This window comes from Calidris pugnax, unplaced genomic scaffold (assembly GCF_001431845.1).
Source record: "Calidris pugnax isolate Ruff unplaced genomic scaffold, ASM143184v1 scaffold27, whole genome shotgun sequence".
NCBI lineage: Eukaryota > Metazoa > Chordata > Aves > Charadriiformes > Scolopacidae > Calidris > Calidris pugnax.
The window spans coordinates 12,017,452-12,029,769 of NW_015090893.1; the positions used below are offsets into that span (position 1 = coordinate 12,017,452).

Consider the following 12,318-nt stretch of genomic DNA (forward strand, 5'->3'; position numbering starts at 1 on the left):
TACGGGAGCTGATACAAGTAGCTGGAACCTCTTTTCTTACTCTATAATCTAATGCACTTAGCGAGCCAATGAATATGTGTGAAAGGAGGGGCTTTCTGGCTGAGGGACTCCTTGCAGGGGAACAGCTGTTACAACAGCAAAACCTTAACCGAAGCCAGGCAAACACACTCACTCGCATCTCTCGGTGGCTTTGTGCATCTAGGTCTGGCAAGACAACTCCCCCCTCCTCTTACTCTCTCTGCACAAAGTGAGCAAACTAGCACAGAGAAACTTAAAGAAGACAGAATTGCGGTTGTGAAACATTTCAGAAGATCCAGTAATGGCCTGGATCAGCAATATCTCCTGGTTTAATCACTTTGCTCTACATGAAGAACGTTTCAGAAGGTACTTGAACAGCACTGAGGATTACTTAGCTTTCCTATGTGGGCCCAGACGGAGCCATCTGTTCTTGCCCATGGCTTTGGTGTATACCCTGATCTTTGTTGTTGGGGTGGTAGGCAACTTCTTAGTTTGCCTGGTAATCCTCAAGCACCGGAACATGAAGACCCCGACCAACTACTATCTCTTCAGCCTCGCCGTCTCAGACCTGCTTGTGCTGCTTTTTGGGATGCCACTGGAAGTCTATGAGATGTGGAGCAACTATCCCTTCTTGTTTGGGCCCATTGGCTGCTATTTCAAGACGGCACTCTTTGAGACGGTGTGTTTTGCCTCCATCCTCAGTGTGACCACAGTCAGCGTGGAGAGATACATTGCCATCCTCCATCCTTTCCGTGCCAAGCTGGAGAGCACTCGCAAGCGTGCCCTGAGGACAATCGTGGTGCTCTGGGTCCTCTCTGTCCTCTTCGCCCTCCCCAACACAGGCACCCATGGCATCATGCTGCAGTATTTCCCCAATGGCACCCTGGTCCCTGGCTCTGCTACCTGCACTGTGGTCATGCCCATGTGGATCTACAACTGCATTGTCCAGATTACTTCCTTTCTCTTCTATGTGCTGCCCATGGGGGTAATCAGTGTGCTGTACTATCTGATGGGGCTAAGAGTAAGTCTTACTCCAACTGTGCTCCGTGTTTCCTTAGCTTGTTCTTGTGTGTTTGTGTCTGTATATGTCTTTTAAGTGATTTCACCTTTTTCTTCACCATCTGTTTTCCCCCCCACAAAGTAAAAGTATTTCAAACCTCTGAAAACAGTGGATCCAGCTCCTTCTTTGGTGTAATCCCATTCTTAAATGAATATAGTTATGTTGGGAAATAATTTACCACCATCTTTTTAAAAAAACTTACCATCACTGCTGCTCACATTTGAATGTTACTTAAACATCCAAGTCTGTAGATTGATTCCAGCCTCTCAGAGATTTGCACCTTTGCAGTGGGGACTAGAAGGAAATAGACCAAAAGCAAAATGTGAAAAGACTAAAAAGGAGCAGGTTAGTGATTGAATCTTGTGTATTATTTGTTTTCCCTCTTCTTGTGACTTTGGAATTTCCATGACATTACTTTATTGTCTTCTTCCCTGCAAGTGGTGATAATAGTCAGTTGTTAAAACTCACAAAGATGTCATAAACTGAAATGAATTTGCTGCAGATAGCAAATTTGGCAATCATTTCTTTATATAACTAGGGCATAGTTTCACCATCGATTAAGGCTATTTTAGAGTTCGTATTCATTCTCTGTACAGAAAGTGAGACTAGTTTTACAAAGTATTCATCACTTAAATACGTAGATAAAACAATCAGTATTGCAGTATTATAAAGCTATGTAGCACAGCACTGAAATGCAGTGCTAATCATAGAGAATCAATAACTGTTCTTATCATACGTTACTTGTATTTTGAAAATGTAAATCCTATCTCATTGCACTGAATATAACTTGGAAGTTTAAAAGTCTGTGTCTGATCATATAGCAAGAAAGGGATGCAATACACTAGTAGAGACGAGTGAATTTACTGAATAACGTACAAGAAATTCAATCAAGTCCGTGCTGGTGTATATGTCGTTTTGTTTTGCTGTCTGATATTTGCTGTTATTCAAAACTATGCAGAGGTACTTTTTCCTTATCCAGGAAAAGCCACAAGGATTAACTGCCAGAAATCCATAGCACACAGTAGATCTTTGAAGTAACAAATGGGTTAAATTATCCCCACAGCCCAGCAGCTGTTGTGAGATCTTTAAATAGTTTCACTGAAAATTTTGCAAAATAAGACCTGGAGGGAGGAAAAAAAGCTGAAAATACAGCAGTTCAAAGAAGAAAGAGAAACCCTCAAACTAATGAAAGGAAGTCTTGTAGATTGCAGTAGCGTCTGTTTGTGGCAGCAGATATTCCTAATCCCCATCCCAGAAGAGAAGGCAGGTACCAGAAGAGGGCTGCATCCCTGGGACTTCTGTGTATTCACAGATATGTTCAAGCTGTCTTTCCAAAGGGCTGCAATGTTCATTGTTTCTGTATCTGCTTTTCTGAATACCCAACTCAGCCTTCCAAAATTTGATCACCACCCATCCTGGGTATATCTGCATTGCACTCTAAATAGCACTATGCAAGATAGATTCATTTTTTCAACAGAAATGATAGAAGAATGCTGTGTATATATAATTTTCCAAGAGAAGACATTTTTAATATACTCACAGAGGATGAAATTTATGAAGCTTCAGCAACACTCCAGAGTCTCCTGAGTGCCGTGTATTGCTCGTAGACTGTAGTGGAAAAGCTCAGAGTTGATCCAAAGGCTGTACAACAGCTCAAATTCAACAAACAGGAGCATAGACTTTCCAAGTCCAGGTTTTGTGGAAAGGCATTTCCTTGCCAAAGTTTCTCCTTCAGGCTTTGCCAGTGTTCAGGAGAGCCTGGGGATGCAATACAGAAGGAAGCACATGTGACATGTTAAGCAGCTGTGAGAGGGCAGCAAACATTGGTCATATGGTAGCTGAGTTCATTTTTAATTTTATTCCTTGCAAAAAGGAAAAAAACATTTCTTTCTCACTAGGAAATTCATGGCCAGCAGAGCCTTCATGTTGATTACCTCATGGCCAATTATCTCACGATCTACTGGGATATAGCTTTTAAGTTTTGATGGTTGAATACTACAATGATATGGTCAATAGAGAGTTCCATCATCAGTGTAAAGAAGAGACCACTGATGATTACACTGCAGTCTCATTTTATATGATTGTGGAATCTCCCTGCTGCCTCTTTCATGAGGTCTTCATCACAGGTGCCTTTAGGACCAATCCCTAAATCAGTCAGACTCTTCTTTAAACCCAGTTCAGCTGTTGGGCTACTGATTGCAACCTATAGCCAAAAAGCTGAGGAGGAAGAGGAGAGGGAGAAAATGGCTTCTTGTGGAAGGTTGTCCCTGCAGAGATAGAGATGGGGTGGCGTTTCTTGGGAAGAAGTCTGCATTGCAGCAGGATTCAGCACAGGGTCCCTGTCTATTTTCTTCAAACTGATCTCTAAAAGACACCGGGATAGGTGGCTATCACTGGCTATTTAAAAGTCAGATTCTGTTTAACTAGGATTTTTGGTAATGAATGAAGAGAATGGAGAGTCCAGAGACCTATTTATCCCACCTACTTCAGGCATCTATGAGGGGATCTAGATGATCAGATGGAATGACATTAACCTCACTGGGGATGATTTTTCTCTTAAGAGTCCAACATTTCTTTTAGTCTTTTCTTTAGTCTTTTCTCATCAGTAACACATTGGACACACTGATGATTTTGATTTCAACTATCTTTGAATCAGGACAACTTATTCTTGCCAATTTACAGCTGGTCCAGATTTTTTCATCAGAATCTATTTTGCTTCCTAAGTTGTTAAAACCAATATTGTCTGTGGATAGTTGGCTGGCTGGCTAATTTCTGCAGAGACCAGCACACTCTGGAAGGGTCTGTCCTCTCTCCATGGAGGTTGTCCTGCAAACTTTGCACCCACTAACAAATTGTCTTTTGTAATGGGAGTGAGCAACGAGGACACCCAGGCTGCAGTTCAGCAGATGGGTGAGAACTGCTTCAGCCAAATCACTCAAGAATTGCATGCTTTAGCACAAGTCATGTGGTTTTTAAAAATCCATTTTTTCCATCAGCTGGAGAGAAATTTTGATCACCACTTGTGTCAGGCCAAGAAACTTACAGAAAAAGGTTCACCGGCTTTGGCTGAGTGGCTTCACTAGGTTTGCCTGGGGATGGGTGAAGCCCTAATTTCACTCTGCCTTTTGATTTCTGGTATGAAATGCTGTAGCTAATAAAGATGTGGGGAGTAAATCCAATTTTCAGCTTCTTGCTCCAGACACTTTTAATTCTCTTGTAGTGAATAGGTAACATTCATCTCCAGGCACCCCTACATAACCTCATACATCCACAGTGATGTAAAAGTAACCACTACCTTGGCTGGAGTTCTCCCTCTGTCAAACCATTGGCATGAACTCAAGTTACAACCTTCACCATGATCTCCTTTCTTTTTTTTTTTTCTTACCCTTTGTCATAACTCATTGTTTTATTAAATTGCAACTGCTGAGTTATTCTTACTAGTTACACCCCCATTTATTATCACTTGAGGCTAAAGAGGAACCTTATAGCATCATCAAAATGACGGGAGGAAGGTGAAAAATATACATGTGTTTCTAGTTTATTACAGCACCAGAGCACTGCATTCTCTGAGGCTTCGGAATATGCCTGGAATAGATTACTGTTGAAACTGAAAACCACTGAAGGGAAACTAGGGATTTTAATCAATCTGAGCAGACATCTATTGCTAGAGGTGTTACATCTTCCTTAAGCAGCTGTGGCTATGACTAAAAGTTACAAAGGGAATTATGTAAAATGTGGGAGGCTGAATTGCACTATAATTGAATATAATTCGATTTACATGTGTTTCCCTTTTATGGGTTTTATGCATAAATAGAACATTGAAAGAAGGTCTCATTCGATCATCCTTACAGAAAAGTATTGTTAATCAGAAATCTGGAAGAAAAGTCACAGTGTAAAAGACAAAAGAAAATGGCACAACTAGCATGTTTTCATAAGATTTTTACAAATCCAAATTGATTCCCCAAATTTTCCCTCATTCCTGATATTCTTTCCCATGCAATTAAAAGGGTTTTTTCCAGTTTCGGTTGTAAAAAGTATCACTCCAAATCTGTTGGCTAATCAGAAGTTCCCACTTCAGGAAGCTGGGTCCAATTATGCACTCTCCATAGATGATTACTTTTATAATCAAAGCAATTGTCCTGATTATCTAACCCTGTTTTTTTTTTTTCATCAGCGAAGCACCAATGCTCTCACCATAAGCATATTGGGGAAGCATTTCAGGGAGGATCAGATTATTATCCTTTATGTCATTATTTAGAAGTCCAGGAAAAACTACTTGTGAAAGGAAAAAAAAAAAGCCTTGAGCAGTATGTGGCTCAATCTGTGAATATCAGGCACATCGGCTGTCTGCAAGAGAACATATATGGGTTTTGTTCATTAGATGGATTGAATATCAATTAGTCCAAACACTCAGGGCACGAAACGAGCTGCCTTGAATTCTACAGGAATTTTTCCAGTGATTACAGCTGTGTTTCACTGAGGCCTCTCTGGGTATTTTTTGGATCATTGGTTTGTGCTTAATTGTGGGGAACCTTTTTAGGAAAACAAACAAACAATCAAACAATATTTTGTTAGAAAATAAAATAATGCCTAGCAAAATAGTGTTGAAATTGAACACAAACTGTGAACCAAATATTGACTTATTGAGAAAGGACAAGTGGGGAACCGAAATAAATACAAATTTGCTGTAAATATGCAGTCCCAGACGGATAAAATCTGCAGATTGTTTTGAACCTAAAGTTTTCAATGTTTCCCTAGACTAAAACTGAAATTTAAATGTAGATTTTTTTCAGTGAGTCCTGACTTACCTCAAATTTTGACTTCTTAAACTACAGCTATCAAAATATCAAAGAGGCTATGTCTGGTGGGGATGTTATCTCCTGTCTAAGCTCTTCTTCGGTTTCCCTCCTTTTGCCAGTTGAAAGGAGATAAATCTTTGGAAGTGGAGGAAATGGCTGTGAATGTTCAGAGACCATCCAGGAAATCAGTCACCAAGATGTTGTGTAAGTAGTGACAGTTTCTTCTGTCTTGTATTGACCATGAACAAGAGGGTGACCAGGTCCTGAAGGGTATCAAGAAAATTCAGCAAATACAACAGTATTCTCCGTAACAGACCTGTTTTTCTTCTCCCCTTTCTCCATGCTAGTTGTCCTTGTGATGGTTTTTGCTATCTGCTGGGCTCCATTCCATATAGATCGACTCTTCTTCAGCTTTGTTGTGGAATGGACTGAGCCTCTGGCTAATATATTCAACTTAATTCATGTGGTGTCAGGTAAAGCTTTCTTCTTCCACTTGTAAGGGGATTGGCAAAAAAAGTATTTGCGAGTGGTTTACTTAATAAATGACTATATATTTCATGTAGGTGACATGAGACACGCATAGAAAACCTTCTTGGGGTTTGGTAAAGAGCGATGAGAATTGTGCCTTAAATAAAAACTGCATGCAAGTTTCTGCAGCTTTCAAGATTTAGGCATATTGTCCAATACAGTTTTCTGAATATTCATAAAGAATAGAAAAAACAAAACAGAACAAAAAAGGATATCATTCGTCATTACTAGCTACTTTTCCTTCTTGGAAATGCTCAGAAATTAAGGCTACTGTCATTCATCTCCTTTTAATGAATAAGCAGCAACAGACTCATTCTCCAGAGGGTCTCTCAGAGAAACCGGAAACCTTACCAAATGGCAAGGCAAAAGACTTACACACTGCTCAGAATTGGGTGATATAACCAAATGTTTATAACCCTGCCAACCATAAAATGAAGCCTTTTTTAAGGAGGAATCTTATTTTCAGTCTACCATGGGAAAACAGTGAATGTGGCTGCTAGGCAGCTCAGACTGATGCAATCTCATGCAATTGTCCTGGTGTGTTGTAAGAAATTAGCTCCCCTCAGCTGGAAGTTATCCTCTGAGAGCTTTGATGGGAGCACCAGCTGTGCAAATCCTGCTGTGGGGATGAGGGCAGTGCTGGAGGCAGGTCAGTACAGCTTAAGAGAGAGCTGGTTCCTGAACAGCTGGAGCTAGTGAGCTCCAGTTAATACTCTCTCCCACTTTCCTTTCCCCCTGTGCTGCAGTTCCAGAGCTCGCCTTGGTGAGACATCCCTCTGTCTATGCCAGGAAGGCAGCAGGCAGAGCTCTGGTGTTGCTGCCTCCACCCTTGCATCCAAGTTAGGTGGAGCAGTGTAGGAAACAAAGAGTTTTTCCTCTTCTGACATCTTTTCACACACAAATGAGGTCTCTCTCTCCTTTCCCTCACCTTTGTTGTCCTAGGTGTTTTCTTCTATCTGAGCTCTGCTGTGAACCCCATCATTTACAATCTGTTGTCCCAGCGCTTCAGGATGGCTTTCCTCAGTGTGATTTCTCCTTGCTGCAAGCACTGGGCTCCTAAACATCCCACTAGCAAGGTTCCTGCACAACAGAGCATCTTTGTGGTTGAGGACCACAATCTTGTGGACTCTGCTGAAGATACAAGTCTCCCTGGCACCCACAGGACATCTGTCAGCAGTTCTCAGCTCTCTACTGGTCTGTGACTTTCCTTGTTGTGGTCCAGGTGAGAGAGAAGTGAAAGAAAATGACTTTAAGAAAGGAGGAGAGACTCTCCTAAAAGACTGATTTCAGCAAGAAGAGCTCACAGATGTGTCTTGTTGAATGAATGAAGGAGGAGACTGTAAATAGCAGATGGTTGAGAAGCATTGTACTATTCTCAAGTTAATAGGAGGGCTGGAAATCTCAGTTTACCGGCTGCCAACGATGCTAGCAAGGAGCTGCTTTGCAAAAATGAGACACGCTGCCAATGCCACCAGCACAGGAGGGAGACAAGGCTTATCCAAATGTTACCGAATGGCTTTTTGTGCACCAGCCTAAATGTCAGTTTACTTAGTTTCAAATGGGGCAACCTGCTGCACAAGCGTTGTCTACTCACTTCTACCTTCCAGCAAGCCAGTCTCACTTCTCTCCCCTATGATCTTCTTGAGGTGCAGCTTTTGCAAGCCTCTCCTGGCAACCTGAGCAAGTAGGCATGAACAAGAGCAGCTTTCACTTGGGTTGAAAAACATCAGACACCAGCAATAGCTATTTCTGGGCCAGAGGAACCAGGGAGCCAGTAATTATGAAAAGGAAACTTTTGCTTTCTGAGCTAGATGAAGATTCGGGTGTGGGATGGTGATTAATTCCTTGATTCACTTTGTCAAAAAACCTACCTTCTAGTGGATTACTTTTAACAGGTCCCAACATTACTATTGTATCTCCTCATACTATGTCTGACAATATCTACACAGTGCTGAAATGGCACGTGCATGCCACAAATTCATCTACATTACCTGGGAAATAGCCAGTGCTGGGAGTTGAGGTTGTAACTGGTGTGACTCCTTTGCCCAAAATGCAGCTGGTGGAGGATATCTACCCAGGAAACACGAAATGTCTACAGTCTTTGCAGCTTATCCTGTGCATCGGACAACTTCGGTTTTGCCCCTCTGCCTGAACTGAGCCTGACCATGTACAAATGAACTGGGGTAGGTTACTGCTGTGTCCCATGTCCTGTAGTTTGCAACAGCTTCTTACTATTCCTTAAATTTCAGATACTTATATGTTGTCAGTGCCACTGAAGCCTCGTGGTCATACTTCACACCTGCCCATACCAGGTAGATTACGAGAGTCAGAGAACTACATGGGGCTGGCAACCACTAGAAAACAGGCTGGAAACTATTTACAATGGAATTGGGACAAACCTGAAGCATCGGAGAAGTTGATACAAAGGTAATAAAAAGAAGAGTTTTGTAGTGATTTTGCATCTACTGAATTCAGTTTTTACCACAAAGCACAATATAAGGTCTGGGAAACACTCCTGTATCCCAGCCACGCAAACAGACCCTGAAGGCAGCACACTTACATCTGAGGTGATGAGTTCCTGAGCTCCACTGACTGCAAGGTCAGGACACTACAGAGTTTTGTAAAGGGAGAACAAGCTGAATCCATTACATACAGAGAAATTTATAAACCTCTGCAGCCCAAGTTTCAAAACCTGCTTGCGTTTCAGAGAAATGCCTCCCTTGTGCATCATGAGGCAGGGCTAGGTTTAGCCACCACACTGGGCTCAGGCTTGGCACGCACTGCCACAGAAAATCATCCCATGTGTGTCATCAAGGGGGTGGGACTTACTTACATAGTCAGAGTACACAGAGTTATCGTAACAAATAAGAACATTAGTTCCTGAAAGATGATACACTGTACGCATAAAGGCTTATTCCAGTCTGGTCACTGGGGGGCCAAATAACAATTCCCACCGTAGGAGGAATGGGTTATCCCCCTGTTAAAATTGGCTCTTACCTTGTTTGCCCCAAAGTCTTCTGTTTTGCCTCTTGCTGTGGGACTCCTAGGTCATGTGAGACCTGGGGAGGGTCATGACAGTGAATGAGCCACATTTTCCTGCAGCATAAGGGGAATTTTAGCCCGTGTTTTCTGTCAAATCCATTTTTCGAGCTGCAGTCTTGAGAAAAGAGCCACAGAGAGTGTAACAGATGCACACAAGGCCCTGGAGAGAAAAAGCAATTGCTGCTCCCTGAAGACACAGCTGAAATGCTTTGCCACCCCCAAGTGGACACTTAGAGTTTTATCAGTGATGTTTACATTTCTAACCAGTTTTGTATGATCATTTTTCCCTCCACCAGACATTAAAGTGCTATTTCCCTCTGCTCATGCCGTGCCAGCGGTGCCTTGCTGCCTGCAAGCTGCCCAGGTCCCCGTTCTCCCGCCCTGTGCTGGGGACCAAGCTCTGTGCTCCCACTAAGGGGCTGGGGACCACCTGGGCAGAGGCTGCATGGGATTTCATCCCTCACCCTGTGCCTCATTTGTGCAACTCCCAGACCAAGCCCAGGGATTATCCCTCCTTACCCCAGCTATGAGTCACTGAAACTGTGTCTTCTCCACTATCCTAGACACCCAGCCAAAGCAGTGAGAAGATGGTATAGTTTGACATACTCACACATCCACCATATGATGGAGACATTCCTCTGCGAGATTTTGTGGCTCTATGAATGTATCTTAAGCATTTAGGACCAGAGAGTGTCTCCTGTTGGTGCACAGAGGGAGATTCATGAGTGGTACTGCTTTCTTCTCCTCTCTTCATGGAAGATTTGCAACCTTGGCTGCAAAGCTCAGCATTGTTAAATGCATCTCTTGACTTGTAGATGAGCACACAGACCTGCAGTCAAAGTCGGGATGTGAAGCTGTAGGGTGAAGGTTTTATGTGATCTTAAACAAAATGGCCAAGTTTTTGTTCCTAGGGAAGACAAAGGGTTTTGTGAGGAAGGGGAAGTGGTGGGGGGAAAAGTGTGCACAGATGGGGAAATTTTAGAAGAGAAATAGTGAGAAGTAAATGACTGGGAACTCACTTCCAATTCTGAACTAACGTGTTGTTTGGTTTTTTTAATCCTAAAAGCAGGTTTTACCGCATTTAATTTGGTATCAGTCAAAAGAAGTGACATTCACAACCAAAAATTACTAAGCTTTTTCGGCCAAACATCCAGAGCAAAACTGAGAAAATTTAATCTTGCACCAAGTCAAACCTTCTGTGAAAGTGCTATTGGGACAGACATGTCAAAATTCATAAAAATTCTGCTAAAAGGAAAATAAATACAGTTAAAAAAAAAAAAGTAAAGATGTGGGCTGGTGGGCTGGCTTGAGGTTGAGGTCTCCAAGTTACAGCTGTGTGACAGCACAGCTCAGTACCCTCTTGTTCCTGATGGGGAACCTCTCAAAGGAAATAGATGCACTTTGTTCCTAAAAAGTAGTCGATGCCCACTGGAGGTTTTTCTTCCCAAAAGGTCAGTGCTTGAGTTATTGATCACTCTGCTCTGATATTTACCTGGCTGAATTTTGGAAGCTGGATCCAAACATGAAAATACTGGGAAGGTGGATAGAGATGTCATGAAAGCCCATGATAATTCCTTTATTTATACGTTTAGCAGCTTTCATAGCCAAATGCTGAAAAATGTTGGCAACTGGCTCAGAAAAACTCCTGTTGCAAGAAAACGGAGAACAACTCACTTTCTCCCAAAGTGGTCTTGTGTGATAAAAATGTATTTACTTGAAATCAACCGTGACTTTCTAGACAGAACTGTCTATTGATTTATTTCTCTGCTTCTGTATCCCTCTGGGAAACATGCAACTGTGTGTGCAGAAAGTGTGGAATTCAGGGGCAATGCTCCAGTACTATGAACAAAACATGGGCAGTGTGAAATGTGTTGCAAGGAGAGAAGAATGGCTTACATTGCCAATGAGAGATACTCAGATCTAATGCCAGGTTCAGTACTGGAAAAAACATCATGACAGCAAGTGGACAATTTTGTTAAGTTTATATGAAGAGGTTTTTGACACTACTGTATTTTGAAGTGTTTAAATCATGGCTTATCAGTAAAATTAAATGCACATTTCAGCTGTGGAGCTGGTTATACGTATCTGTGTGTAACATGAAAATAAACGTACTAGAGTTTCTCTTCCTATGTCTGCTCCATCCTCCAGCAATCCTTGTGCTTTGTGTTTCTCCCTCTGATTTCACATGAACAGCAGAAATGGCGATTCCTTGGATGTTCAGCCAGCACTAAGTGCAAGAAATACTACAAATCATGGTACTTTTTTAAAAAATGCAAAATATTTCACCTGGTTTATATGCATAAAAATACAGCACAGATCCCAGTGTGGTTTGTTGTATCCAATTGCTCTGCACAACTGCTTCTTCAAGGGAGGAGGTTAAAATCTGGGCAGAAGGGTTGTCATAGCCAGGAGAAGGTCCCAAAGCAACAAGTGCTGTTTCTCAGGCTGTGTAACAGCCAGGTCTGCTCTCCCTCTCTCTTTTTCTACAGTCATTGGCCTCATTTTCTCTGCTATTAATTGTGACACTTGCTATGTTTTTTCCCCACTGAGGTTTTCTGTTCCACAAACTAGCAAATCTATAGCAAATTTTCCATATCAAATGGATATTAAAGTAAGGATAAATATGGTGATGAAAACAGAATAATAATGTGGACTTTTTCTTTCTATATTAAACTGAGGAGGAATAAGGGGAAAGGACAAGAAATCAAACCACCGGGAACTCTTGCAAGGATTAAAAGTTGGGTTTAGAGTTTGGTCGAAGCTGATACAATGGTGGCAAACGTCCTTCAAGTGAGTTGGAGGGAAAAAGAGTTTGAAAAGAAACTGCAGAGAATTGCCCAATTTGAGCCTTGAAGATTCCACAGCCCAGGA

At 41.9% G+C, this 12,318-nt stretch overlaps 1 protein-coding gene across 1 annotated transcript; it reads left to right on the top strand.

The window, feature by feature from the left end:
- Nucleotides 1-319: 319 nt before the first annotated feature.
- Nucleotides 320-8,081, top strand: NMUR2 (neuromedin U receptor 2). The gene is made up of 4 exons (XM_014947858.1): nt 320-1,039; nt 5,997-6,081; nt 6,225-6,350; nt 7,348-8,081. The coding sequence occupies exons 1-4, from the start codon at nt 320-322 to the stop codon at nt 7,605-7,607; spliced, it is 1,191 nt and encodes a 396-aa protein (XP_014803344.1). The 3' UTR covers nt 7,608-8,081.
- Nucleotides 8,082-12,318: the final 4,237 nt, after the last annotated feature.